This window comes from Trifolium pratense, linkage group LG1 (assembly GCF_020283565.1).
Source record: "Trifolium pratense cultivar HEN17-A07 linkage group LG1, ARS_RC_1.1, whole genome shotgun sequence".
Lineage (NCBI taxonomy): Eukaryota > Viridiplantae > Streptophyta > Magnoliopsida > Fabales > Fabaceae > Trifolium > Trifolium pratense.
In genome coordinates, this window is record NC_060059.1 from 13,233,018 (window position 1) to 13,257,070 (window position 24,053).

At 34.3% G+C, this 24,053-nt stretch overlaps 1 protein-coding gene across 12 annotated transcripts in view; it reads left to right on the plus strand.

Moving 5' to 3' along the window:
* The window catches only part of LOC123909530 (serine/threonine-protein kinase ATM), a 63,413-nt gene that overhangs the window by 30,649 nt on the left and 8,711 nt on the right, over window positions 1-24,053 (plus strand). For 6 of the 12 annotated variants that reach the window (XM_045960381.1, XM_045960372.1, XM_045960389.1 and 3 more), the window contains 32 exons: window positions 64-253; window positions 913-1,134; window positions 1,652-1,723; window positions 2,565-2,634; window positions 4,661-4,778; window positions 4,908-5,031; window positions 6,812-6,949; window positions 8,063-8,179; window positions 8,296-8,343; window positions 8,488-8,592; window positions 8,801-8,887; window positions 10,073-10,500; window positions 11,022-11,088; window positions 11,161-11,235; window positions 13,878-14,363; window positions 14,727-14,825; window positions 16,635-16,786; window positions 16,889-17,090; window positions 17,196-17,243; window positions 17,315-17,398; window positions 17,534-17,617; window positions 17,737-17,817; window positions 17,913-18,002; window positions 18,090-18,152; window positions 18,389-18,529; window positions 18,662-18,718; window positions 18,832-18,891; window positions 20,153-20,247; window positions 20,341-20,449; window positions 21,258-21,347; window positions 22,114-22,193; window positions 22,552-22,630. In XM_045960381.1, coding sequence (XP_045816337.1) covers window positions 64-253; window positions 913-1,134; window positions 1,652-1,723; window positions 2,565-2,634; window positions 4,661-4,778; window positions 4,908-5,031; window positions 6,812-6,949; window positions 8,063-8,179; window positions 8,296-8,343; window positions 8,488-8,592; window positions 8,801-8,887; window positions 10,073-10,500; window positions 11,022-11,088; window positions 11,161-11,235; window positions 13,878-14,363; window positions 14,727-14,825; window positions 16,635-16,786; window positions 16,889-17,090; window positions 17,196-17,243; window positions 17,315-17,398; window positions 17,534-17,617; window positions 17,737-17,817; window positions 17,913-18,002; window positions 18,090-18,152; window positions 18,389-18,529; window positions 18,662-18,718; window positions 18,832-18,891; window positions 20,153-20,247; window positions 20,341-20,449; window positions 21,258-21,347; window positions 22,114-22,193; window positions 22,552-22,630 — 3,961 coding nt within the window. Of the gene's footprint in view, window positions 1-63; window positions 254-912; window positions 1,135-1,651; window positions 1,724-2,564; window positions 2,635-4,660; window positions 4,779-4,907; window positions 5,032-6,811; window positions 6,950-8,062; window positions 8,180-8,295; window positions 8,344-8,487; window positions 8,593-8,800; window positions 8,888-10,072; window positions 10,501-11,021; window positions 11,089-11,160; window positions 11,236-13,877; window positions 14,364-14,726; window positions 14,826-16,634; window positions 16,787-16,888; window positions 17,091-17,195; window positions 17,244-17,314; window positions 17,403-17,533; window positions 17,618-17,736; window positions 17,818-17,912; window positions 18,003-18,089; window positions 18,227-18,388; window positions 18,530-18,661; window positions 18,719-18,831; window positions 18,892-20,152; window positions 20,248-20,340; window positions 20,450-21,257; window positions 21,348-22,113; window positions 22,194-22,551; window positions 22,631-24,053 lie in introns of those variants that run through there. The other 6 variants (XM_045960406.1, XM_045960414.1, XM_045960439.1 and 3 more) reach the window with 5 other exon arrangements.

Below are 24,053 nucleotides of genomic sequence, written 5' to 3' on the forward strand. Positions count from 1 at the left end.
GTTACGTAGTGTTGAAGTTTCCGTGATTTGAGATTTTGATTTTTGAATACGACTTTTCTTCAGTCTCCAGGCATTGCACAAGAAGTTACTGATTGAAGAAACCTTTCAAAGAAGAGGGAGAGCAGGTCACTTGGAGGACAAGTATTGGCATGGTGATCATGAAATTGTGCATGCAGTTTGGACACTTGTTCACATGTGCGGGTCGGATGATGCAAGTGGTGCCAGAGAATTGGTTTCAGATTTCATTTCCAGGGTATGGTAGAGTGAGGCATCAACAAGAGCTTCATGTTCTCCTCGTCTTTTCACTTGTCACACTTCAATTTCACATGTTCACTCTCTGTGCGCTTTGTTCTCTTCGTTTTTTATTTATATATAAGTCTCACAACAAAATGGCATATGGGACGTTGTGGTGAAACTCTGGGGATCCCATAGCTCAATGGGTACAGCCCGTCCTCTAGAAATTTTTTATACCTGGGATTGAACATGGATCCTTTCCCTAGGAGGCACCAGCCGTTACCATTTGTAACATTCTATTTGGGTTCCTCAATAATTAATTTATGATGATCGCGGGTTGTCTAACACATTCTTCACTACTGATAGAAATTTTCGTAGGATCTACTAAAATTTCACTCCCTTTTTTGTGGCTATGATTTGACAGACAATTATTTATATTGTAGTTTGCTGACTTGCATCACTCTTTTTTGGACGAAAATTATCTTCTACCTTTTGTAGTTCTAATTTTCAGATATTTATTAGATGAAGAGAAATAATTAAATAATAAATACAGTGTATATTAAATTATCATTGTGTAAATAACTTTTAGCAATTAAATTATCTTGTTAAACCGTGCGCTTATCAAATAGATTATATCCCTTCTTGTAAAGAACCTTTATTGAGGCTACACTGCTGCAGGTTGGTGCTGGGGATCCACACTCTGTTGTTTTCCAACTTCCAGGCAAGAGTACTCGTATCCATCCGTGCAAATCAATTGATTACTGCAGTACAGGGGAAACCAGTTACAACATAGGCGTGTGCATATCTGAAGAATTTTTAGTTGTCCTTATTAAATTACTTATGAAGTATCTGATGGATGATTCAGTTAAAGTTGTTGATACGGCATCACAAACTCTTCGTGTAAGTGTATTTCACTTGTAATTGGCCTTTGAAGAAACTCATTGATATTTTTATTCTATTTTTGTACTTAAAACGTAAAATTAAATGAGATACAGTCGTTGATATGGTGGCATGCTTGTTTTTGGTCTGAGACCGTTGGTATTTGTAAGCTGCATCAGACCCGGACAAATTGTAATTGTGATAGGTGGCAGCCACATAAGCAAACTTTGACTATTCCAGTGTCTAATTTTCCATCCTAAGAATTTTCTTAAGGGGAATCAAATGTTTTGTCACTAGGACGAACATACGTTGGTTGTATCTGTTATTATTGGCAAACTGTTTACATTTTGTACCTTATTTGTATAATACTTCAGTGTTGTAATTTATTGGTCTGAAACAGAAAGTTTACATGCTATACATACTACTAAAAATAGATTACATTTTTAATATTGCTTGTGCTTTGTACTTGTGATGAATTAATTGCAAATGATTCCTTGCTTCTGTTATGATTAATTACATTATTGGTTTGGATTAACAGGGAATTCTTTCGACTGAAAGAGGCCAAAAAGCTTTACATTCATTTGATTCTTACCAAAGGTCTCTTGTCATGGTAATATTTTAATTCACAAAAAAAACTGTTGATTTTATAATTTTTTGAATGTATATGCCACATAAATGCTGATTATTGGGCATTGCATTATTTGTTTCCTAGAATAAGAGGGATTCCATAATTATATTATCTTATCTCATTAGTTGATTTCTGTTTTTAATTTTCTTGATTATGAGGAATTATTGTATTTACTTTTAAGTTTCCTAGACTGAGGATGGCTCTGTGCCTCCTCCCTCTATTTAATCCTTGTAATCCTTTTGTTCTAAACACATTAGAATACATAACTTCTATTATCTGAATATCTACATTGAAAGTTTATATTATTGTGGTGGTGAGTAAATTAGACATTGGAATGGTTAGGAGATTATAATTTGCTACAAATTTACCTTCAGAACTATTGAATAGGCATGCCAAGTTCCCATGAAGTGGGATAATCTCACTGAATATGACAGGAGGATTTCTTTCTCATTTAGACCACTTTCCTAAACTTACACTTTGCGGAGGTGAACTCGTTTTGGGTGGGATTATGGGCCTCGGGGTGGTGGTGACTGTTATTCCAGACACTAACAGAATGGAGTCATCATTCGATATAAAACAATGGACAATACAAAGGGTGATGTGATGGGAATGTGGAGTGGTGTGGAGGATTCATCATTTGAAATTATTGGGTGTGATTGATTTCACGATCCAAAGAAAGCACTGCTTCTCTTTCAGTCTTTAACTTTTTTGTATCCATTTTTTCTGCACTTATTCCTTGCTATCAGCCTTGATTTTCCGAACTCTCGGACCATTTCTATATTGCTACCAGTACATATGGTTTAATAATTTTGTATTATTGCAGATACATTCCAAAGGCGTTAATATCGAACTTGTGGAAAATTTACTATCGGATTTGCGTGAGAGGTCAAAAGGTAAAATTGTCAGTTTTTGTTAATTTATTACATGAATCTTTTGTAAATGCTTGTTGAGCTGGTTTGATGTGAATTAACATTATGCCTGTAATCTTATCATCGGTGTTGTTTTTCATTTCCTACCTTAATGTAATATTTAGCACAACACTACTTCAAATGGATGGAAAGGACATATTATGCATTTTGACGCTGTAGCTTTAGGCACATAGGAGGTTGAACTGAAGTGAAAAGCAGTTAGTTTTACTTAAGTTGTGGCTACCAGTTCGGCAGTTCCATGAACTGTATACTGTCGCTTACATGAAGGTTTCTATGGTAACCCTTAAAAGAGTCTAAATAAAACCCCTTCAAGTAATTTTAAGTAATGGAAAATGCTAATGAGTGCCCTTATGACCTTGGTTAAGGAAACAAATATAGAATTTTTTTGTAGGAAATGGTGTATTCAACTTTTTAGCAGTTTGAAAATTGTTGTTTCCAATACAAAACTTCTACTTTTATCTTCCTTAACTAGTGCACTTAGGACACTTGTTAGCATGACCCAAAAAATGTTATACAAACCTTGTAGCAGTAATTCTTATATACACTTAATACAAATCATGAAATATAATGACTCTTTAGAATCAATCCTAAGAAAAAATTTACAATGCTATTAATTACTTCAGTTCAAAGTTAAGCTGGGCTTGATGGAAATGGATAGAATGGATTGGGATGATACTAGCTTTCATTGCTTGGATTGTTAAAATAGGATGGAATTGAATGTAACGAGTTGGAATAAATGAATTTCATTCAATTATTATTTTTCTTCAATTCCTCAAAATGCATTCAGAAATAAAAACATGCATATAATTCATATGAAAATTTTCTGAACTGCTACATGGCCTCAGTTGATGTATTTCAGTAATAATTATATTTAATTGAAGTAATAGTTTGCCAAGTCTTATTAACACCTAAGTCTAACCTTGCACCCAATGTGTTGGGCTCACCAGTACCGTGTCAGGACAAATGCACCCTCAATTAAATAAGTAGAGTGAAATCACAAGCTAAGTCTCCATTTGTTTTGTAAACCTTACCACTACAATTTTGATGAGTTTGCAACTCATTTAGCAAAAATGTATCTTATAACAGAAACTAGACAAGTGATGAGGGGGTGACATTCTTTATATTTTTGTATTTTCAAAACTAGCCTGTAAGGTTAGGAGTGACATTCTTTATAACCTCTTTTCAGACCTTATCTATGAGGATATAGAATATAGAATAATGGCTAATATGAGTAGTTGAAGTAGTTGGTTAGTTTTGGTAGTTATAGGGCTATTTGTATAAGGGTTTTTCTATGATGGGCAAATTTGCACATGTTAAAAAGTTGAAAATACGTTTGTATTGAAACTTGTGCATTTTATATTAAATGTATAACTTTTTAATAAATAATTGTTATTTTTCAATAAGAAGTTCCTACTTTTTGTTGCTTTAAGATGTGTAATATTGCACATGTTAGACAAACCCTTTGTATAAATAGGAGAATATGATAGTGATGATTATTGATCATTTGTAAACATTTGTGAATAGAGTAGTGACTCTATTGTTACTCTATTGTGAAAGGGGAAACCCTTTGGAGGAGTGTTTTCTTGCTTGTATTGACAATCCTCACCTTACATTTATAAATATTTGTGAATAGAGTAGTGACAAAACCTTTTGGTGGAGAGTTTTCTCTCCCATTCTTTCCTATTTCTTAGTAAAATTGTTCTCTCTTTGGAATCCAATTCTTGGGTTCCTCACTTTATCTCCTTTAAATGTGTACTCGTTTTCCCAATATGCCCCCTTACACTCATTACTATTGGGATTGGTTCGTGGCTATTTTGTTGGGTGGCCCAAATGGATAGGCTTATAATAGGTTTTTTATATTGGTGCTAATTCGTCCATACAAATCAGGCTTGTAAAGTGAGGGATGCCACTCTTTATAAAGTATTTTTAAGCTCTGTCTTTTCAACGTGGGATTAAAATTTAACAGTGCAACAATTATCCTTTTTTTTAGTTGAAGCAATTTCGTTGGAGAAGTCTACTGTGTGGTTGACAGATGGTAAATCTTTTGAGCCGTGGATTTGCCCCTTGGCGTATTCACTTATTGTCTATTGCAATGATGTGATACTAAGGTATATTGTCCTACGTTACTACTAAAATGTTGACAGTTAAAAGCCACTTGCTTTTAGCAACTAGCTTCCATTGGCCTTCATCCTGCTCTCTTCCCTTTTCACTGCATCGTCTTAGAACACTGCTTCCAGGTTATGTCAAGATATGATATTGTTGAAAGCTGAAGCTGCCGAGCTTCTTTTGCCATGTATATTTGTCAATATTTCTGCGAGGAAGGACCTGGAGATTGATCTTCACCAATTAATTTCTTTGCAGGTCATATTCTATAAATGGAAACTCTGTTATTTCTCTCCTTTATTTTGATTTATTTATTTTTATATAGGTATTGATTCTGTCATCTAATTATATTGAAAAGGACGATGATATAAAATTGATGGCATTGCCAGTCTACTGCTTGAATTAGCTGCTGCGAATGTATGTCTTTCTAGATGATTTTGGTATCTTGATACTAAATCCACAAAACATAGAGATAGAGATGAGTCGTAGCTATAAATCTACTCTAAGGAAACTAATCCTATCAACGGAAAAAATAAGGAAAACAATCAATACAATCAACTCATTCATAAAGCCAGGGCATATATGTTATATGCATCCAGTTTGTTACACATGTAGAATACTGTAGGACATTGAAAAGATTTGGTAAAGATGTCAATAGTTGACCGTTAGAACATGCTGAAGAGGGATTGCCAGTAATGTGTTAAGTAGTAGTAGAATCCAAAAACCAAGATCCTACGTATGCAGAATGAGAAATACCAATTTTATATTCACTTGTGTGTGGAATAGTAGTCGATGAAGAGACATATTGGGCAAGTTTAAGATACTCCTTATGCTGCATATTAGGGCAACTTAAAGTTGAAGTAGGGATGGGCACGTGTAGAGTAAAAACCCGCATTATGGGTATGGGCACCAGCATGAGTAATTATCCAAAAAAATGCGCGGGTATTTTTTGAAACTGCTGGTATGGGTATGAGTAATACCCTACCCATTTCCATCCCTAAGTTAAATTCCTCAAAATACTCCGGTTAAATCTAAGGAAATACGGGAAGAGGAGGTGCCGAAAGAGTGACATGAAAGGTGTGTTTGCAAACAGGCATGTTCAACTGTGTATTATTGTAGAGAGTAATAGAATCATGCCTCTCCAATTAATTAAGAGTTAAGACTAGAAAGTAATGGAATAATAGCTTTATGTTTTACTAGAACTTCGGCCCGTGCAAGCACGGGTGTGATTAGCTGTAATATGTAACAATAGAAAATACGGTAGAAAAATTTTAATATTAACTAATGGAAAATTAATAATGTAAAAAATGGGAGAAAAAATGAGAGGAAAGAAATTAATTGATTTCTATTTAAAAAAAAAAATTGTATAAAAAGAAATTGAATGTGTATTATATAAAAAAAATTGGAGTTGTATAAAAAAAGGTGGGGTTGATTTCTATTTAAACAAAATTAAGCATTGATTTCATATTTATTACATGTGGGTTAAAAAATTATATCAGATTGATCGATGTAGCCTAGTGGCAAATGCATCAAATAATTCTTAAAGGTCACAGGTTCGATTCTTGTTGGGGTATTTTTTATCATTTTATTTGAATTAAATTAGGGTTACAATGAGAGGGAAAAGGATTAGGTTTAGGGTTTGCGTATCGGAATAAGCTTAGAATATAAGAGATAAGAGATTACTACATGAAAATAAAGTACTCTAGTAGCTCTCCCATTAATTAGGAGTAGAGAGAGAATTAGATCTGTTTTTCCTGATTCTCCTACAATTGTAATGACGATATGAAGGAAGATCCAAGCAAAGCTTGGTTGGGTTATTCTACCACGACAACTAGAGGCATTGCCAGATGTGTCCCTTCAAGGCATATATCTTTGGAGCAATTATCATGATTAGTTTCCTTATTGCATCAAAAAGAAAAAAATGATTAGTTTCCTCATTTAATTCATCAGATAGAGTCTAGTTTTATTTTAGTATAAATAAGGGTCAACATGTACTTTAAACCCTGAAACATAAATTCAAGTTCAATTTGTTTTGCAGTTGAAGGAGAATATATTTGTGGAGTCAAATAAGATGATCAAATCAATTCAAGTGATTTTGAATTGCCTTAATGAACTTCGTGTTTGTTATGTCATGGAAAAATCTTCACTTGTGCCATCAAGGCATGAAGTCTCCAAGGTGAATAAAACTTGTATGCCCAATTTTAATCTAATGATATTTTATCCTTTTTGTAAGTTTGGGAATTTTACAATGCTAATAAATACAAATATTTTATTTTCCTTGAGTAGCTTTTAAAATTGGTTTGGCCTTTTTATTTTGATATGGGCCCAGTATGCTTCATTATTCAATTTTCTTCTTTCAAAAGGCTGAACTAATAACAAAAGTAGATTGATTGTTTTGAATAGGTGATGAAGTTTAAACTCGGGTCCAAAACCTAATAAGATTTTTTTATCATTCATCCAGCTGTAGTAGTATTAATATTGTGATAATTTTGTTCACCTATATTTAGATACCAATCTATTTAGCAATTAGGGGTTTCTAGGAAACCACGTTTGAGGGTCTGATGATGTTAGTTAACTTGGCAATCAGGTGGTTAGAGGTGGGTTAGCTAGCTTTACCCAATTGTGGCTCGAAACTGAAGGGATAAACCTGCACCCTACACATAATATAAAATTAAAACCCACACTCACCTTTCTACAATAATCAATCAAAAAATTAATTTGATAAATTATTTCGTGTGAAGGCAAAAAACATTTAACTTCAATGGGCAGAAAATTTATGTGGGACTAAACTTCGAAGGAAATTTTTGTAGGGAGTAAACAAAAATGTCGAATTTGTAGGTATGAAAAGCATATAACTCTAAACTAGAAGACATTGATCAACATAATTGCTTTTTAAGGATCCAATTTTATGACTTTTACACATCCTCTCCCTAACTTTTTCTTTGCTCCCTATCATATCTCTCCCTTTTTGTCTTTCCTTTCTATCTCTTTGTTCCCTATACATCTTTCTTTCCAATCCACACAAAGCATAAATTAGGTGATGGCATGAATTCTAGCCAATATAAGTCCTGATTGGAGTGATCATTGATTGGAAAATATGTCATCATCACTGAATTGTTCTCTCGTCTCCCCTAAATGTCATGCTAGTATTGGAAAACCATTATTATCCATGTAGCTTTCCCAAAACTTAACATCTTGAAGTACTTGTTTGAAACAAATGCGTTTACTTTTTCTACTGTTGCTTTGTTCGTTGGATAAGAAATACGGTAACTGTGGTTTGGTTTTGCAGAATTCAAGACCTCCAAATTATAGCTCAAAATCTCGGTCCACTCCTGCAAAGGCGAGACAGAGACAATCTGCTCTTGTTTCTAGTGGCATGGCAGAATCACCGTCTTCATGGGAGAAAGTATTGTCTTCCTTGCAGTTTGCCTAATTCACTGTTTCATAAAGAATTTAAACATAGAGAGTGCAATATATTTGTTTCAAATTGAATTTAACACTAGTTTTCTTATACTTTCCAAGGTTTATTGGCTTTCAATTGATTATCTTCATGTTGCCAAGGCAGCAGTTGTAAGTGCCAGATTCTCTGCACTATATTTCTCTTTTTTTCTCCTTTTTGCTTTAGTTTCGTATATTATAGTATATTTTTCCTTTCTTCTCCTTCAATTTTGTTTATATAAATTTTGACTACATGTGCTTCTCGTCCTCTTGTAGAGTTGTGGGTCATATTTTACTTCGGTGATGTATGTGGAACACTGGTGTGAAGAGCAGTTCAATGCAATGACTATTGGAGGTCCATATTTCTCTGATAAAGAAATGGTAAGTTGTACTAGTTTACTAAATATTTTATATGTGATGCTTTTTCCTTTATTTAAGTCATTTTGTTTTATATAGGACCTATTTTATAGGTAAACTAGATGCTCGGGATAGTTATAAATTTGTAAACTGTTGGTGAATATTGCCTTGGTTCATGTTTATGTCTGTAACTAAAGACTTCTTTTCTCTTTGTTGGCTTCCTTCATATCAGTTGCCTGATCATATTGAAATACTCGTTTCGGCAGTCACTAGAATCAACGAACCTGATAGCTTATATGGAATCCTTCAGTGCCACAAGGTTAGTAAGCATGATCTCTCCTTCTAAGATATCGAGAACATATTTTCTCTTAGAGATAGTGATACCTGCCTGTGATTGACCTCTAATCCCAAGAAAAAAACGCAGCCGACCTAATATTTGGTATGAAAGTGGTTGAATAAATGTTGCTTAAGGCCTTTAATACCTTGTTGATCATCACCAGTAATAAAAATATTTTCTACATATACCACAGGATAAATGACTTTGTTCAAAGATGAACGTCTACAAAATACAAAATGAATTGCTTCACAACGAATCATGCCAAATTGGTGAATAACCTTGATAAATTTTCCGAACCATGCTCGAGGTGATTGTTTCAGACCATACAAGGATTTTTGTAACTTGCAAACAAGACCGACTGCTCCTGAGCAACAAAGCAAGGTGGTTGCTCCATATAAATCTCCTCTTTTAAGTCTCCATGCAAGAAGAATAAGTATCACTATAGTGATCTTTGCAACTGGAGAATAAGTATCACTATAGTCAACTCTGTTAGTCAATACCATAAATCTGAGTGTATCCATTTGCTACCAATCGAGCTTTCAACCGATCCAACTGTCCATCAGGGCCTACTTTAATAGCAAAAACCCACCGACAACCAACTATTGATTTCTCAGGTGGAAGTGGAACAAGCTTCCATGTATCAATCATTGCTTGTCGCTATCCTGGATGGGATAATACTTTCTTGATAGTGTTAGCAATAGAGATAGCAGATATAGCAGAAACAAAGGCATAGTGGGGTGGTGACTAACGGTGATAACTCAAACAATTATGAACAGGATGGGGATTAGCAGTAAACCGTTTTACCTTTATGAATCACCTGGAAGTTAGTAGGTGAGGTCTCTGGAACTCGAACACGTTTATGCTCATAAGTAATACCATAAAGTTGGAACTCGGGACCAGTGTGTGGTTGTGGAGGTCTGTGAGTAATGACAGATTTTTCATATCTATCCTAATAAATAGAAAATAATCAACAAACCTAAGTTTAAAGCTCACTTTTAGGTGCAGGCCCATTAACATTAAATGTGCAGGAAATAGTTTGACTAATTGGTGCTCTCAATTTTCCGAAGAATATAATTTGCCTAGCTTCTTTGTGGATTTAGGCTTTTCATTTCAATGTTTTTTGTTTTTCCTTATGTTTCTTAATATCTTTTATATTGTCAATAATAGTTGACTTCTCAAGCAATTACATTCGAGCATGAGGGAAACTGGGGTAAGGCTCTTGAGTATTATGATTTGCAAGTTCAATCCGGTGTCTTATTACCAATGGACAGCAGTTCGAGAAGTTTGTCACTGGAACAAACTGGACAAGCAAAATCTTCATATTTTGCCTCAGCGGTTGAGATGAGGCAGGATAGAGCATACAAAGGGTTGGTTAGATCATTGCAGCAGATTGGTTGTACACATGTGCTTGACATGTATTGTCAAGGGTTGACATCAAGCAAGGAAGAGCTTTGGCATGACAGAGAATTTGCTGAATTGCAATATGAGTCGGCCTGGCGTGCTGGGAACTGGGATTTCTCTTTACCATGTGTAGGAACTAGTTTTCCTTCAACTCAAAATATCAAATATGACCAGTTTAATGAAAATTTGCACAGGTAATATGGGTAACCTTTTCCTTTTGATGATTTTAAGTTCCAAATTCTTGATCAATAAATAAATATATACACAAAAACAAACACAAAATATGCATTTATTCATACTATTACTCGTAAATAGGTTTTGTATGTTTGTTTTTTGTTAAACCTTGAAAAAGTGTGAATAATTTTCTCATTCGTATTTGTAAATATGATTCAGTTAATGAACCTGTTGGGATGGGAAACCAAATACTGCTATTGTGTGAAATCAAACCCCTCTGTTTTTGTATGACCACAAACCTCAGACTTCATTCCCAAGCTAATACCTAATAGAAATAGTACTTGAGTATATAAATTGCTGGCCATGCTCGATTCCTTATCATTGAAATTTAATTTTTACAGTAGAAGAGTTTTACAAACCTCATCTACTATTCATATTCTGTATCTGGTACCTGGCAGATCTAGGCAGGGCTCATTGCTAGTCAGTTTGGAACGGAAGTCAATTTCTAATTTTATACCGGTCTAATAATTTTTATATTCAGTTGTTTAAGGGCACTCCAGGAGGGTGATGTAAGTGATTTCCAGAGAAAACTGAGAGATTCAAAGCAGGTAATATTTGTTTCCTCGGTTGTGTTCATTCAAAGCAGGTAATAGTTGTATTAAAAATGTTATGTGTTCTAGGAGCTTGTGTGGACTGTTTCTCATGCAAGTGAAGAGAGCACAGAGTTCATTTATTTGACTATCATCAGACTCCAGGTACTCGTTTATCTATATTTTAGGTCCTTAACATGATATTGCCACTAAATATATGCTCTGTATAGTTGACATGAGTTTTAATTCGAAGTTATTGGGTTTACATAAGAAAAGAGTGAACTTTGAATTGAGTTTGGTTTTATTTTGATGTTCTAGAAATACTAAGTAGTAAACGCTCGACTTTATTTAGACTAAAACAAGATCTCTAATCATAATTAAAAAAGATTCAATCATGATAATAACTAACTCCTATGATGATCTAAGATTCTCTAATATAAGATTAGCCAAGTCTCGAGACATATTCTAATTTTAATTAATTTCATCATTTCCTGTATCAAGAGGATTTATGTTGTGTTATCCATAAAGCAATATGCTGTGTAATTGACCTCAAAGTGGCTTACAAAATGCAACTCAGTTCTTCAACCTCTTTTGTTTTTTAGTAATAGAAGACCATTGAATCTTGATACAACAATAGGTTAAGCACCAAAATTACATGGAAGAGAAAGGACTAAGGAGACATCCTTGAATAAATGTCCTTATTTCTTTTTATCAAATTAATATAGAACTGGAAAAATCACAGTGCTGTAAAATCATGACCTATTCCTGTAAATACTTTGAGGTGCGTGATGAGAAATTTCTAACATTGAAGGAAATGATCATTGTTTACCAACATCAAGAATTTAATGAAGTCATTCCACCAATAAGTTGGCACTTTACAATGCAAAAATAAGTGGGCTCCTGTGCGTAAACTGGATCTGCACATAACAGATACATGAAATGTCGCTATGATTTTTTCTTTACCGTCCAATACTCCATCCCATATAACATTGATAAAATTTTCCCTTGAAAGTGGTAATTTTGTATAAATCTCTTTATATTTCTTCGTAGTTTTGTATTGTGGACCCAAGATATTTAAACTGTAACTTGAGGTATGACATGATCTCCAAATTTCAAATGCTTCACCTTTTGCTAAAATTGTATTCCATATACTATATGTTGCTTCTACTCAGGCATAAGCTATACGCTTGTAAATCCTGTCTCTGACCTCTCATTTAATTCATCCCTCAAGTCTAGTACGACTATATCATCCGCAAAAAGCATGCATCTCGGTGCTTGGATGTGTTTCGTAAGTATGACCAAAACCAAAGTAAAAAGATGGGACTTAGAGTTAACCCTTGGTCTAGTTTGATTGTTATGGGAAAATTTTCTATGACTTGTGTCCTAACACTAGTCAAGGCTCCCTTATACATATCCTTGATAGCTCGAATATAGGCAATCCTAACCCCTTTCTTCTCAAAGGCTTTCCACAAAATCTCGTAGGTACTTTATCATGCGCCTTCTCCAAATCAATGAAAATTAGGTGCAAGACTTTTTTATCCATCCGATATCTCTCCATCACACATTGTAGTAAGCAGATCACTTCCATGGTCGACCTCCCAGACATAAAACCAAATTGATTATCTGTAATTTGAGTATCTTTTCTTAGTCTCAGCCAAGGTAGACAGAATCGTGATCCAACTCGTATGATCGGACGATTCTGCAATCTCGCAAACCGGGTTGGAGGCAATATGTAATGCAGCTTGGTTGTCACAAATTAATTTCATTGCCTTGACGTCTCCTAATTTTAATTGTTGGAGTAATTGCCTTGGCCATGTAAGTTCACAAGCTGTTGCTGCCAAAGTATACAGTGCTTTGGAGTGCTCCTACACCAATTCTTAGTGTGTTACAGCTGTCAGTTACATTGACAACTGACAGCTAACAAACCAAAAGCTTGCTGAGCAAGCTTTACAAGATACAAGAAGCTTAACAAAACTCTTATAGTCTGTTAGAATCATCCTTCATTTAATATGTTTAGTCCATATTAATCCTAATAAATACTCCCTCCAATCCTTTTTATAAGAGACACATCACCTTTCTAGATTCATTGAATAATTTATGCATCTGATTTATATTATAGACCAGATACATTAATTATTCAATGAATCTAGAAAGGTGAAGTGTCTCTTATAAAAAGGACCAGAGGTAGCAATACTATCCGAGAGAGTATGTCTATGTTCAGTATTTTGTAGTTGTTGCTATATATTTAGGTCTACACTGCACCTTACAAGATGAATGCAATAAATGAAAACGAATATGTGATGGATACTAATCGTGCTGAGAGAGAGAAACAACTGCTCTGCTCGGAAAAACCTCCTGAATAACTTTTGGAAATATATCATACCCTCCCTCTATATCATCATTCTTTCTCTCTCCGTGCATGATTCCTGCATCCCTTTCCTCCACTCGCCAGCTGGCACTTAGTGATTCCTGTCATTTTCCCCTCACATGCAACATGCTGTTTTCTCCTTTCATAAACCTACAGGCCTTGTTAAAGCCCAAACTTTGGCGTTTCTCCCCTATCTCTGTTTTACCCCTCACTATGGGTCTATCATTGTAACAGCTTTTTTCCTGTGGAATATGTATTATCATGGTTTTCATTTTTTTTTGCTAACAGAATGATTTAGTGTATTAGCTAGAAATGTGTAGCATTTTAATCCATAAAAACATTTTAATTTTTTATACAATATGTGATGCTTATACTTGTTAAAACAAATAAAATTAATGAGGCTATTTTCCTTTTGTCTTCCATATGATCATTTTGACAGATGCTTTATCACCTTGGCATGGCTTGGGACTTACGCTGGAGAACTTGCCAAGATGATAGCAGAAAGTTCTCTCTTCAGAAGCGAAATGTGTCTCTTGAGGCTGTGATTCCTTCCATTGAACAGGTTTTTTTTGTATATGGGCCGTTCATGGCAAGAGAATTTTTTATCGCTAGGATTTTATGGCTACCTTTGATTCATATAACCAACCCTGGAAATTACTTGGTTATTGTTGCTGTGGTATTTAGACATGGATTATACATTCCTTCAGACTACCTTTTATCATTGATTTTGATGCTCTGCACTATTTGTATTGTCAAACAGTTGTCATGGCTGGATATGGATTGGTTCTCAATTTTGCAACGGACGCAACTGCATATGAATTTGCTAGAACCATTTATTCCATTTCGACGAGTTCTACTTCAGACTTTGAGTTGTAGAGATAGTATGTTGCAACATCTTCTGCAGTCTGCTACCACTCTTCGGAAGGTATAAAACCATTGTTAAGCTTAGTTATGGAGATTGTATTTTGTAATATTCTATGTAGTCTGCCACCATACCTCATAATGTATATCATTATTGCTGGAGATGGACAATACTCATTCTGAGCTTCTAATTAACAACTTGAGCTTTCAACATTGTTTTATTATCAATTGGTGAAAAGTTGTATGGTTGCCTCTTCTATTCGGATTAAAATCAAATTTACGCTCATTTATGCTCCAGGGCTTCATCATTGGATCAGTGGGTGTCTAGCTAACAACTTATGCTTTTACGAGAATTGGTCCTTGATGTTTTCATGATGTCTTGATTCAGTCCCAATTTATTTTCTCATGCTATTCACCATTTTTGCAGGGAGCTAGGTTTTCTCAAGCAGCTGGTGCTTTGCATGAGTTTAAGTCTCTTTGTGTTGGAACCGAAGAGCAGTGCTTGTCTTTATACTGGCTTGGAAGAGTAAGAGAGCTCACATGACTTTGTGTGTGTGTTTGTGTGGTGATAGACAATAGCTTACGTAGAAAAAATAGGGTAAATGAGATTTTAGGAAATATGATTCCGGCATCTGTTCACTAGAGGTCACTAAAGGTAGACATATGATTCCGGCATCTAGCTTCTCCTTTATGAAATGATGGTCAATCTCAATATGTTTGGTCTTGTCATGTTGAACTGGGTGTTGAGCTATGCTAATATCAACTTTACTTGTCAGAATATAACTTCACTAGAAGCTCAATTGTCATCTTAAGTTTCTCCAAGACTCTGCGAATCTACAGGCCTTCACAAATACCCTGAGCTATAGCTCTAAACTCAGTTTCTGCACTACTTCTTGCTACAACTCCCTGTCTGGTGCTTCTCCATGTCACAAGGTTACCCCATACATGGGTACAATATCCAGAGGTTGATCTTGTGTGTGTGACTGATATTGCCCAATCTGCATCAATGATATAGACACATTTCTTTCACTAGTCTTTGTAAAAAATAATCCTTTCTCAGGATTTGGCCTTCAAATATCTCAGTATTCTATAAACTGCCTCAAGATGTTCCGTATAAGAAGAATGCACAAACTGACTCACTACACTGATTGATGTCAGGTATTGTATGAGACAAGTAAATTAGCTTACCCACCAAACTCTAGTATCTTCCCATGTCAACACATACTTTCTTCTCCCCAAAGTTTTGCATTAGCATCCATGTGGGTGTCACTTGGTCGACAACCACTCACTCTTGTTGCGTGCAAAAGATAAATAAAGTATTTCTACTTTGAAACCACAATTCCTTTCTTCAATCGAGCAACCTTCATACCAAGAAAGTATCTCTAGGATCATCTCCGGTGAGGACAATATCATCTACATAACAATCAATGCAACAAATTTACAATCAAGGGAGAATTTGGTGAATAAAAGTGTGATCAACATGTCATTGAATGTACCTTTGGTTCTTCATAGACTGAGTAAAACATTTACTATTTATTTACAACACCTTTGATCCGAATTTTTCTTCAAAACCAGGAATGAATAGCCATGTATACTTCTCCTTCTAGATCACCATTGAGAAAAACATTTTTAACATCCAATTGATGTAGAGGCCAATCTAGGTTGGCAGAAAGAGATAAAAGTATTCTGGTAGTGTTTGATTTTGCAACAGGAGCAAATGTCCCTGAGTAGTACATGCTATAGGTCTGAGTGCTCACCTATCGAGCTTTATACCTTTCAACTGACCCATCTAAATTGTACTTTGCAGTAAACACCCACTTACACCCCACGGTCTTCTTACCATCTAAGTGTCATAACACTACAAGTTTTGTTCATTTCAAGAACTCTCATCCCTCCACTTTAGAACTTCTAGAGCATACTGTATATTCTTTGGAGGGCATTCTGTTAATTAAATATGCAGCAGTTAAACCTGCTTCACCCCAGAAATAATTTGGTACGTTACTTGAGAAAAGTAAAGCTCTAGCCACCTCCAACAAGTGTCTAATTTGGTAGTAGAAGTTCATCTACCAGATTTGTGTATTTGTGTGCAGTTCAACAAAGTTTCTGTTTACAACCCTATTGAATTCTCAATATATATACACTCTTGTCCATTATAATACAGTTAAATGCTACAAATATAAGTAATATTGTTTGTAATTTTGAAACCTGCTTATAGATTGGCATTTACCTGTGCTTGTTTGCCTCTTGCTGAGACATTGCTTAAAAATTTTCAGCGGTAGTATTACTGATAGGAATTGGCATTAGTATTATTGTTTGATTTGCTTCTGGATGGCAGATTGAAGAAGCAAAGCTTTTTCGTGCTCAAGGTCAAAATGAGATGGCTATCAACCTTGGAATCTACATATCAAAAGAAAATAAAACTAATGAAGAGACTTCAGATATATATCGGTTGATTGGGAAGTGGTTGGCAGAGACCAGATCTAGCAAGTTATTGGACAAACTTAATTCTGTTTAATTTTCAAATCATATATATCCGTTTTTTATGCTTGACTATTTAAGTTCTTCTCCTGTTTTTATCTAAACTTGCAGCTCAAGAACAATTTTGGAGCAGTATTTGAAACCTGCAGTTTCTATTGCTGAGGATGTGAAAACTGCGGATAAGAAGGCCATGGAAAGGAGATGTCAGACTCATTTTCATCTTGCACACTATACTGATGCCCTTTTTAGGAGCCATGAAGAAAGGCTTAACTCTAATGAGTGGCAATCAGCAATGCGTTTAAGAAAGCATAAGGTACCAAATTCACTGAATGAAATAAAAAGACTGGGGTCCATAAAAGATATTGGAATTATAAGTGACATTAATTGCGGTTGATTTATATAATCATGGATTTTACAGACAGTAGAGTTGGAAGCACTCATTAAAAGGTTTAGGAGTTCAACAAAGGTAGTTACTAACTTTTTTTCTTTTCTTGCTTATATTCTCTGATGCTCTAACTTGTGTAGTACATAACATAGGGGGAGAAAACTGACTACACCATGAAAATCCAAGAACTACAAAAGCAGCTAGCAATGGATAAGGAAGAAGACCAGAAATTACAGGTATATTTTGTTTCAGCTGTTATGAAGGATTTTTTATAATTCTGTCTGCAACAAAATCACAAGATCTGATGAATTTATTTTTTAAATCCCACAATTTATAATATGTCCCATTTTCCCTGTCTTTCAACATATCAGGATGACCGGGACAATTTTCTTAATCTTGCATTGGAGGGATACAAACATTGTTTAGTCATAGGTGACAAGTATGACGTGCGAGTGGTATGGAGTTGCTCTTAGTTTCTTTCACAACTGATAAATTCATGCATGTACACTATATTTAAACATTGTATGTGTTGCAAGGTAATATAGTTTTCTTTATCAAGTTTATTTTCTTTCAGGTGTTTCGAATTGTTTCCTTGTGGTTCAGTCTTTCTTCTCGAAAACATGTTGTAAATAGCATGCTTAGCACAATTGATGAGGTTTGTAGAATAAAGCATTGTCAATCCCCTTTTTTTCAAAGCCTTTATCGGTGGGTTTCGTTTCGTATGCTAATTAAATTTGAATCTGTTTGTAGGTTCAATCCTTCAAATTTATACCATTAGTATACCAAATTGCTTCAAGGATGGGTAGCTCAAAGGATGGTCAGGGACCTCTTAATTTCCAGGTTCTGGTTTTCCCTGTTCTGCACACTTCAAATGTTTTGCATATTTTGTTTCCTTTATGTTATGTAACATGAACATGTACCATGCAGTTTGCTTTGGTTTCTCTTGTGAAGAAAATGGCTATTGATCATCCATATCATACAGTACTTCAAGTACGTACCAGTTATCTAACATCAAGCAACTATTTTGAATGGCTATTGACTATACATCTATGATTAAGGGAAATGTAAACCAATCCTTATTTTATTGGACTATATATTTATTTTCCAATTTGAAATCATATATTTACTTATTTTCTTTCTCTTTTCAATTTCTGAATACATTTTATACATTTATGTCTAATATTATTCATCAAATGATTAAAAAAAGTCATTATATATTTACTCAGCTTCTGGCCCTGGCAAATGGTGACCGTATCAAGGATAAACAGCGTAGTAGAAGTTCGTTTGTGGTTGATATGGACAAGAAGCATGCAGCAGAAAACCTGCTAAATGAATTGTCATCTTATCATGGAGCAATCATACAGCAAGTAACAACACTTTTTCTATATATTTTCTCCTCATAAGGCGAATGGTGGATACTAGCTTAACAATTAATTACTAAAATTGACCGTTTCAAAAAAATAATAAATCAATTATCACTAAACTCTGATTATATGTAGATGAAGCAAATGGTGGATATTTATATCAGACTTGCTGAGATGGAAACAAAGAAAGAGGTGACACATTTTTTATATTTCATAGTGGCTTGCAGAGAAATTTCTATTAGTGGCTTGCAGAGAAACTGAAATTATTTCTTTTAGAAATCATTCTAATTGAGTTCTTTATGTAGGATACCAATAAAAGAGTGACACTACCAAGGGATTTACGTAATCTCCCAGTGCTAGAACTTGTAAGTCAATTGCTAAATTTATTTATGATGACAAAACTTTCAGGATGAGGCAATGATTTAATGATTCCGTAATCTCCCACTACTAAGGATTATAGAGTAATATATATAATTCAAACAGCAGCCATCACGAACCCTGCTTTTCCACTATCCCAGTTTTGAAGTAGGCCACTCCGCTAGCTGGTTGAGGTACTGTAGACTCACGAGGACATCGATAATAAGTGTTTCAAGGAAGAAGACCAAGCTCCTAAAATAAGTGTTTCAAGGAAGAGCACCATGTTCTTAAAGTTTGATTGTTGGTGCTTCGAAATAGAATTGTCAAGGGTTAAAAATAGAATTGACAAGACTCCATTAGGGAAAAGTGGAGGCGGGACTATTTCCTCATTTGAAGTGAAAAGGGTAACTAAACAGTGAAGAGTTTGAGTCAATTTACTTATCAATATTAGATTCAAAGGCCTACTTGGGGTGAGAAAGACGAAGTCTGAATTTAATGACGGAAGGGGGCAGACTTGGCTAGCACTAATAGCTTTAACTTTTGAACCATCGCAAGGGATATAAATTAAGGAATTTTTGAAAGAGATAAGTTTGAGTAAAGAGAAAGATTACCAGCAATATGATCTGAAGCACCCTAGTCTCGAATCCAAAATCTTGAAGGATCAAATTGAGAAAAACAATCTTCTCGACAATCAGCATCTAAACTTGTGACATTTTTTTATGATTTCCAGCAGATGTTCGCCAGAAAATAGCCATAATTGTTATTCCAGTTGCCAGAAAAGTTGCCGAAGAACTAGTTAACAGTGACGGTATGGACAAAGACTAGATATGTAAACTATGACCGGTGGTTAGAAGCTGTACGGAGAGAGGGGAAAAACGCACAGGGTAAAATAGTTAAGAAGCTGACCGGCAGTCATAGGAATTGCACATTGAACCTAATAATCATATCACTACTGATACCCATGATGAAATTGTGATTTCCTTGTCTGAAAAAGAGCGCATTTCACTTGTAATTATAATAATGTAATTACAATAAATACAATGAATGCTAAATTGATGTGATTGCTTAATCCACTCTTAATCACTGATTTTGCACAGCTAATGATATAAACATGTGATGAATGAATGGTGACATGTGATAAATTCTAAAAGAAGCATTTACCATAGAATTATTTGTATATTGTCAACATTAGGTCTGCTAAACCTTTGTTTGCTAAATCTTCTTATTTAAAGCTATTTATGTGCTAAGGCATTTCCTTTGGCCTTTCAGGTACCTGTAGTGACAGCTACCATTTCAATTGATCGTAGTTGTCAATACCATGAAGGCACTTTTCCTTACTTCAAAGGATTAGCAGATTCTGTTATGTATGTCTCTATCGTTTATAGAAATTAGAGACAATTTTCTTCTAGCATTCAATATTTCTTCTTAAATCTGCTTTGTGTTGGTTTAACATACAGGATAATGAATGGTATAAATGCTCCTAAAGTCGTTGAGTGCTTGGGTTCTGATGGCTGCAGATATCGGCAACTTGCAAAATCGGGAAATGATGACCTACGACAGGATGCTGTATGAATTCTAACAGCTCATGGTTTCTATTCATTTTTGGCATCTGCTGCTGAAGTTGTGTTAAATTTCCATCTTTTAGTAAAAATAACGTCCCAAGCAAGCATTTATTGCAAATATGTTTTTCAAACCTACTTTTCTATCATTTTTAATTTTCAATCAAATATTATTGTAGCTTCTGCCTTCTGGTTTGAGTCGGCCTGTTTTAGAAAAACAACACCTTCCATCTAGCTCGCTCACATGATGATTAGTCCAAGTTAAATCTTTCAGTATGAATTAGACATAGCAAATAATGTTGTTTTCTCATCCTTTTAGTTCAGTGTTTTTGACACACCATGGAAACTACTCCTCAATGGTTAATGGGATCTTAACATGATTAATGGTTATGCGCAAAATTGGTTGGGTTTACTTACCCGGTATCATCTTGGATTATTAACCCCATAGGATGCTTGGGTTTCCAGTTTGCATAGCATGTAGGTTCATCATAATGGAGAGATATAGTACAAAACTGCATAACAATGCAATAGAACAACATCGCCACAACAAATAAAAACAGTAACACCATTAAAAACTAAAAACAAGCAAAGACACACATTTGTCCTTCTCAAAACTCCATCGCCACCATAAAATCCAAAATCCCCAATACAACAACATCCCTGCAACAGCCATTACCAAAACAACCGCTCCAAAGCCAAACAAAAACTCAAAACCATCCACTTATTTTGTAATTCTGTTTTCTAATATTTGGCACTCCTTAATGCCCCTGGATTTGTTGTTTACTTTGATGGTTAACCTTCTGAATTCTGTGTAGGTAATGGAACAATTCTTTGGTTTAGTTAACACATTCCTAAGGAACCATCAAGATACATGGAGAAGAAGGCTAGGTGTACGGACCTACAAGGTATCTTCTGCTTTTTATTGTTCTTTGCATCTAGTGTTGGTGATTGGTTGGTAAGTTGTTACACTGTCTTGTAGAGAAGAAGCTATTAATAAACAGTTTTAGGGAATTTCCTTCCATGTAGTGCCTTAAATAAGGGAAAATGAAAGTGAGTATACTAGTTTTAGCTTAGCTGTCAATACAGCTTGCAAATCTTGCATCACAAGTTTGGCTTTGCTGTAGTGTACTTCACAAGGCACAAAAGTTACTTAAGGGAGTCTACCAAGTTTGGCTTTGCCTCAGAGTTGGCTATCATTCCGTGTAGGTTAGCACTGTTGTGAGTGCAGGTTAATCAAAGTTTATAACCTCTGTATCTTGGTCTCTCAAATCAAATATCAGTCAATACAGAAATATTTCTTTTACCTTTCTCCTCTGACTAGAAAAGTTGCTTCCTTATAGTCTATGATAAACTTCAGAATACTTCGTATGTTAAGGGAAATTTTATTCCTGTAAAATGATATAGTAAGCAAAAAACAAACATTTTTTTCTTTACTGATGGCTGGAAGCAAGAGTTATATATCAGTTTTTTATTTTTATTTTGTTGTATACTCCCAGCATTTAAATCTGAACATTTTATATGTAATGTGCTACTACTAATTCTAAATACTTTTCATGGAGGAAAATACCTTTGCTGTTTGCCTGAGATTGTGTACTGTATTTTAGTTTTAAAGTAATGGCTGAAAATATTTGAATTATTAAAATGATTGAGAATAGTTTTTCTATGATATAGGTTGTTCCTTTTACTCCAAGTGCGGGTGTTCTTGAGTGGGTTAATGGAACTCTTCCTCTCGGTGAATATCTTTTAGGGAGGTCAGTTAAAGAGAGAGCTATTTTACTACAAAATTATTTGTTTTGTTCAACTTCAAAATGATTGGTCCTTGCCAAAGCTTAAGCTGTTGGGTGAAGGCACATGAATAAATTTATACTTAATTTGCCCAGTCAAGCAATATCTCCTTGGGCTTTAAGCCTGAACAATGCACTTACTGTCCTTAGTTTGTGCTCAAAGTTAACTTCTACTTAAAAGAATGAATGCAATAATGCCGAGTTCTAGAACTCATGGTCATTGAGATTTTCATACTATGTCAGGAACCAAATATCCCAACAGCTTAAATTGTTGAATGAAAGCACATGTATGGTTCTATATCTAACAATTCTTGTTGAATTTCAGCATGAGAAATGGTGGTGCTCATGGTCGCTATGGAGTAGGGGATTGGTCATTCTTTGAATGTCGAGAGCATATGACAAAAGTAAGCAAATAAAGTTTAAGTATTTGTATCATAAGTATCTTGCGTATTTTATCATAAGTATATTGCTTGTTTGGTATATTCTTTCAGTTTTTATCCAAAAAGAATAGAGAAAAAGAAAAGACCTATTAACTTTGCAATACTAATTTAATAATGTCCAAAGTGTGTCTTAGTTAGGGGTGTGCAAAAAATTTGGCTATCCTTAACCAAATTACTAACCAATCCATATCCAATCTTAGTTTGCAAAATCCATTTAAAAAAAAAAACCACACCACTCCAATAAAAAAACACCAATTATAAACCATAACCACATTTTGTAATTTGGTTTGGAATTGGTTTGCAAATTCAGGCCCAATAGCTAATTCAGGCCCAATCTTCAATTTTTTAAAATTCTTTAAATTGTTTATTATATAATAAAATAATTAATTAAAAGAGGTGGTGGAGGACCGGTGGTCAACACGGCGGTCAACGTTGGGCCACCGGTGGACGGCGCGGCGGCGCTCCGACCGGCGGTTTTCCGGCGACTTCGCGGTGGCCGGCCACCGCCAACCACCCATACTATTTTATTATTATTTTATTTTAAAAATCAGACTTTTAATAATTATTTTAAAAATCATTAAAAAAATCAGTATTTTGAGATAAACAAAATTGTATCACAATGGAATCTGTATTTTAATTTTAAAAATAATTAAAAAAGTCAGTTTTTTTTTAAAATAATAAAAAAATCAGTTTTTAATGTTTTTAGTTTTTCAAAAAATCAGTATTTTAATTTTTTTCCTATAATAAATATTAGTTTTTTTCTGTATTTAAAAATCAGATTTTTTAATTTTAAAAATTACTCTTTTTTTAAATAATAAAAAATATTTTTAAAACAATATAAAAAATATGTTTTCGGCTAAGTAAAAAATAATTTGGGTTTAGAAAAAAAACTTTGTGGGTTGATTATAAACCAATTCAATCATAAAATTAATGAAAAGTTATGTTTTTAAAATAATTAATAAATCTATTTTTTTTAATCAACTAATAAAAAAAATTAGTTTAAGTAAAAAACCTATTTAAAATTGGATCATGTGAATAACCTAAATTTTATTACAAACCGGTTATAAATTGGTTTCTATCCGGTTAATAACCAAATCCAAATTAGTTTTAAAAAATAACCGGTTTGTCATTGAAATGATTTTGGTTTAGAACCAAAACCATCAATTAGGTGTGGTGTGGTGTGGTGTGGTTTCCAAACCATGCACACCCCTAGCATATATTTATTTTATTTTATGATTTTTTATGTATTTATATGTGTGTTCTAGATGTACCATGTTTTTCAAAATTACTTGTTAGCTTATCGGATACATATTGTATTGGATACTCATCGTATTTGTGCATCATTGTTTATTTCCATATTTACTATCACTAAGACAGAATTCATTTC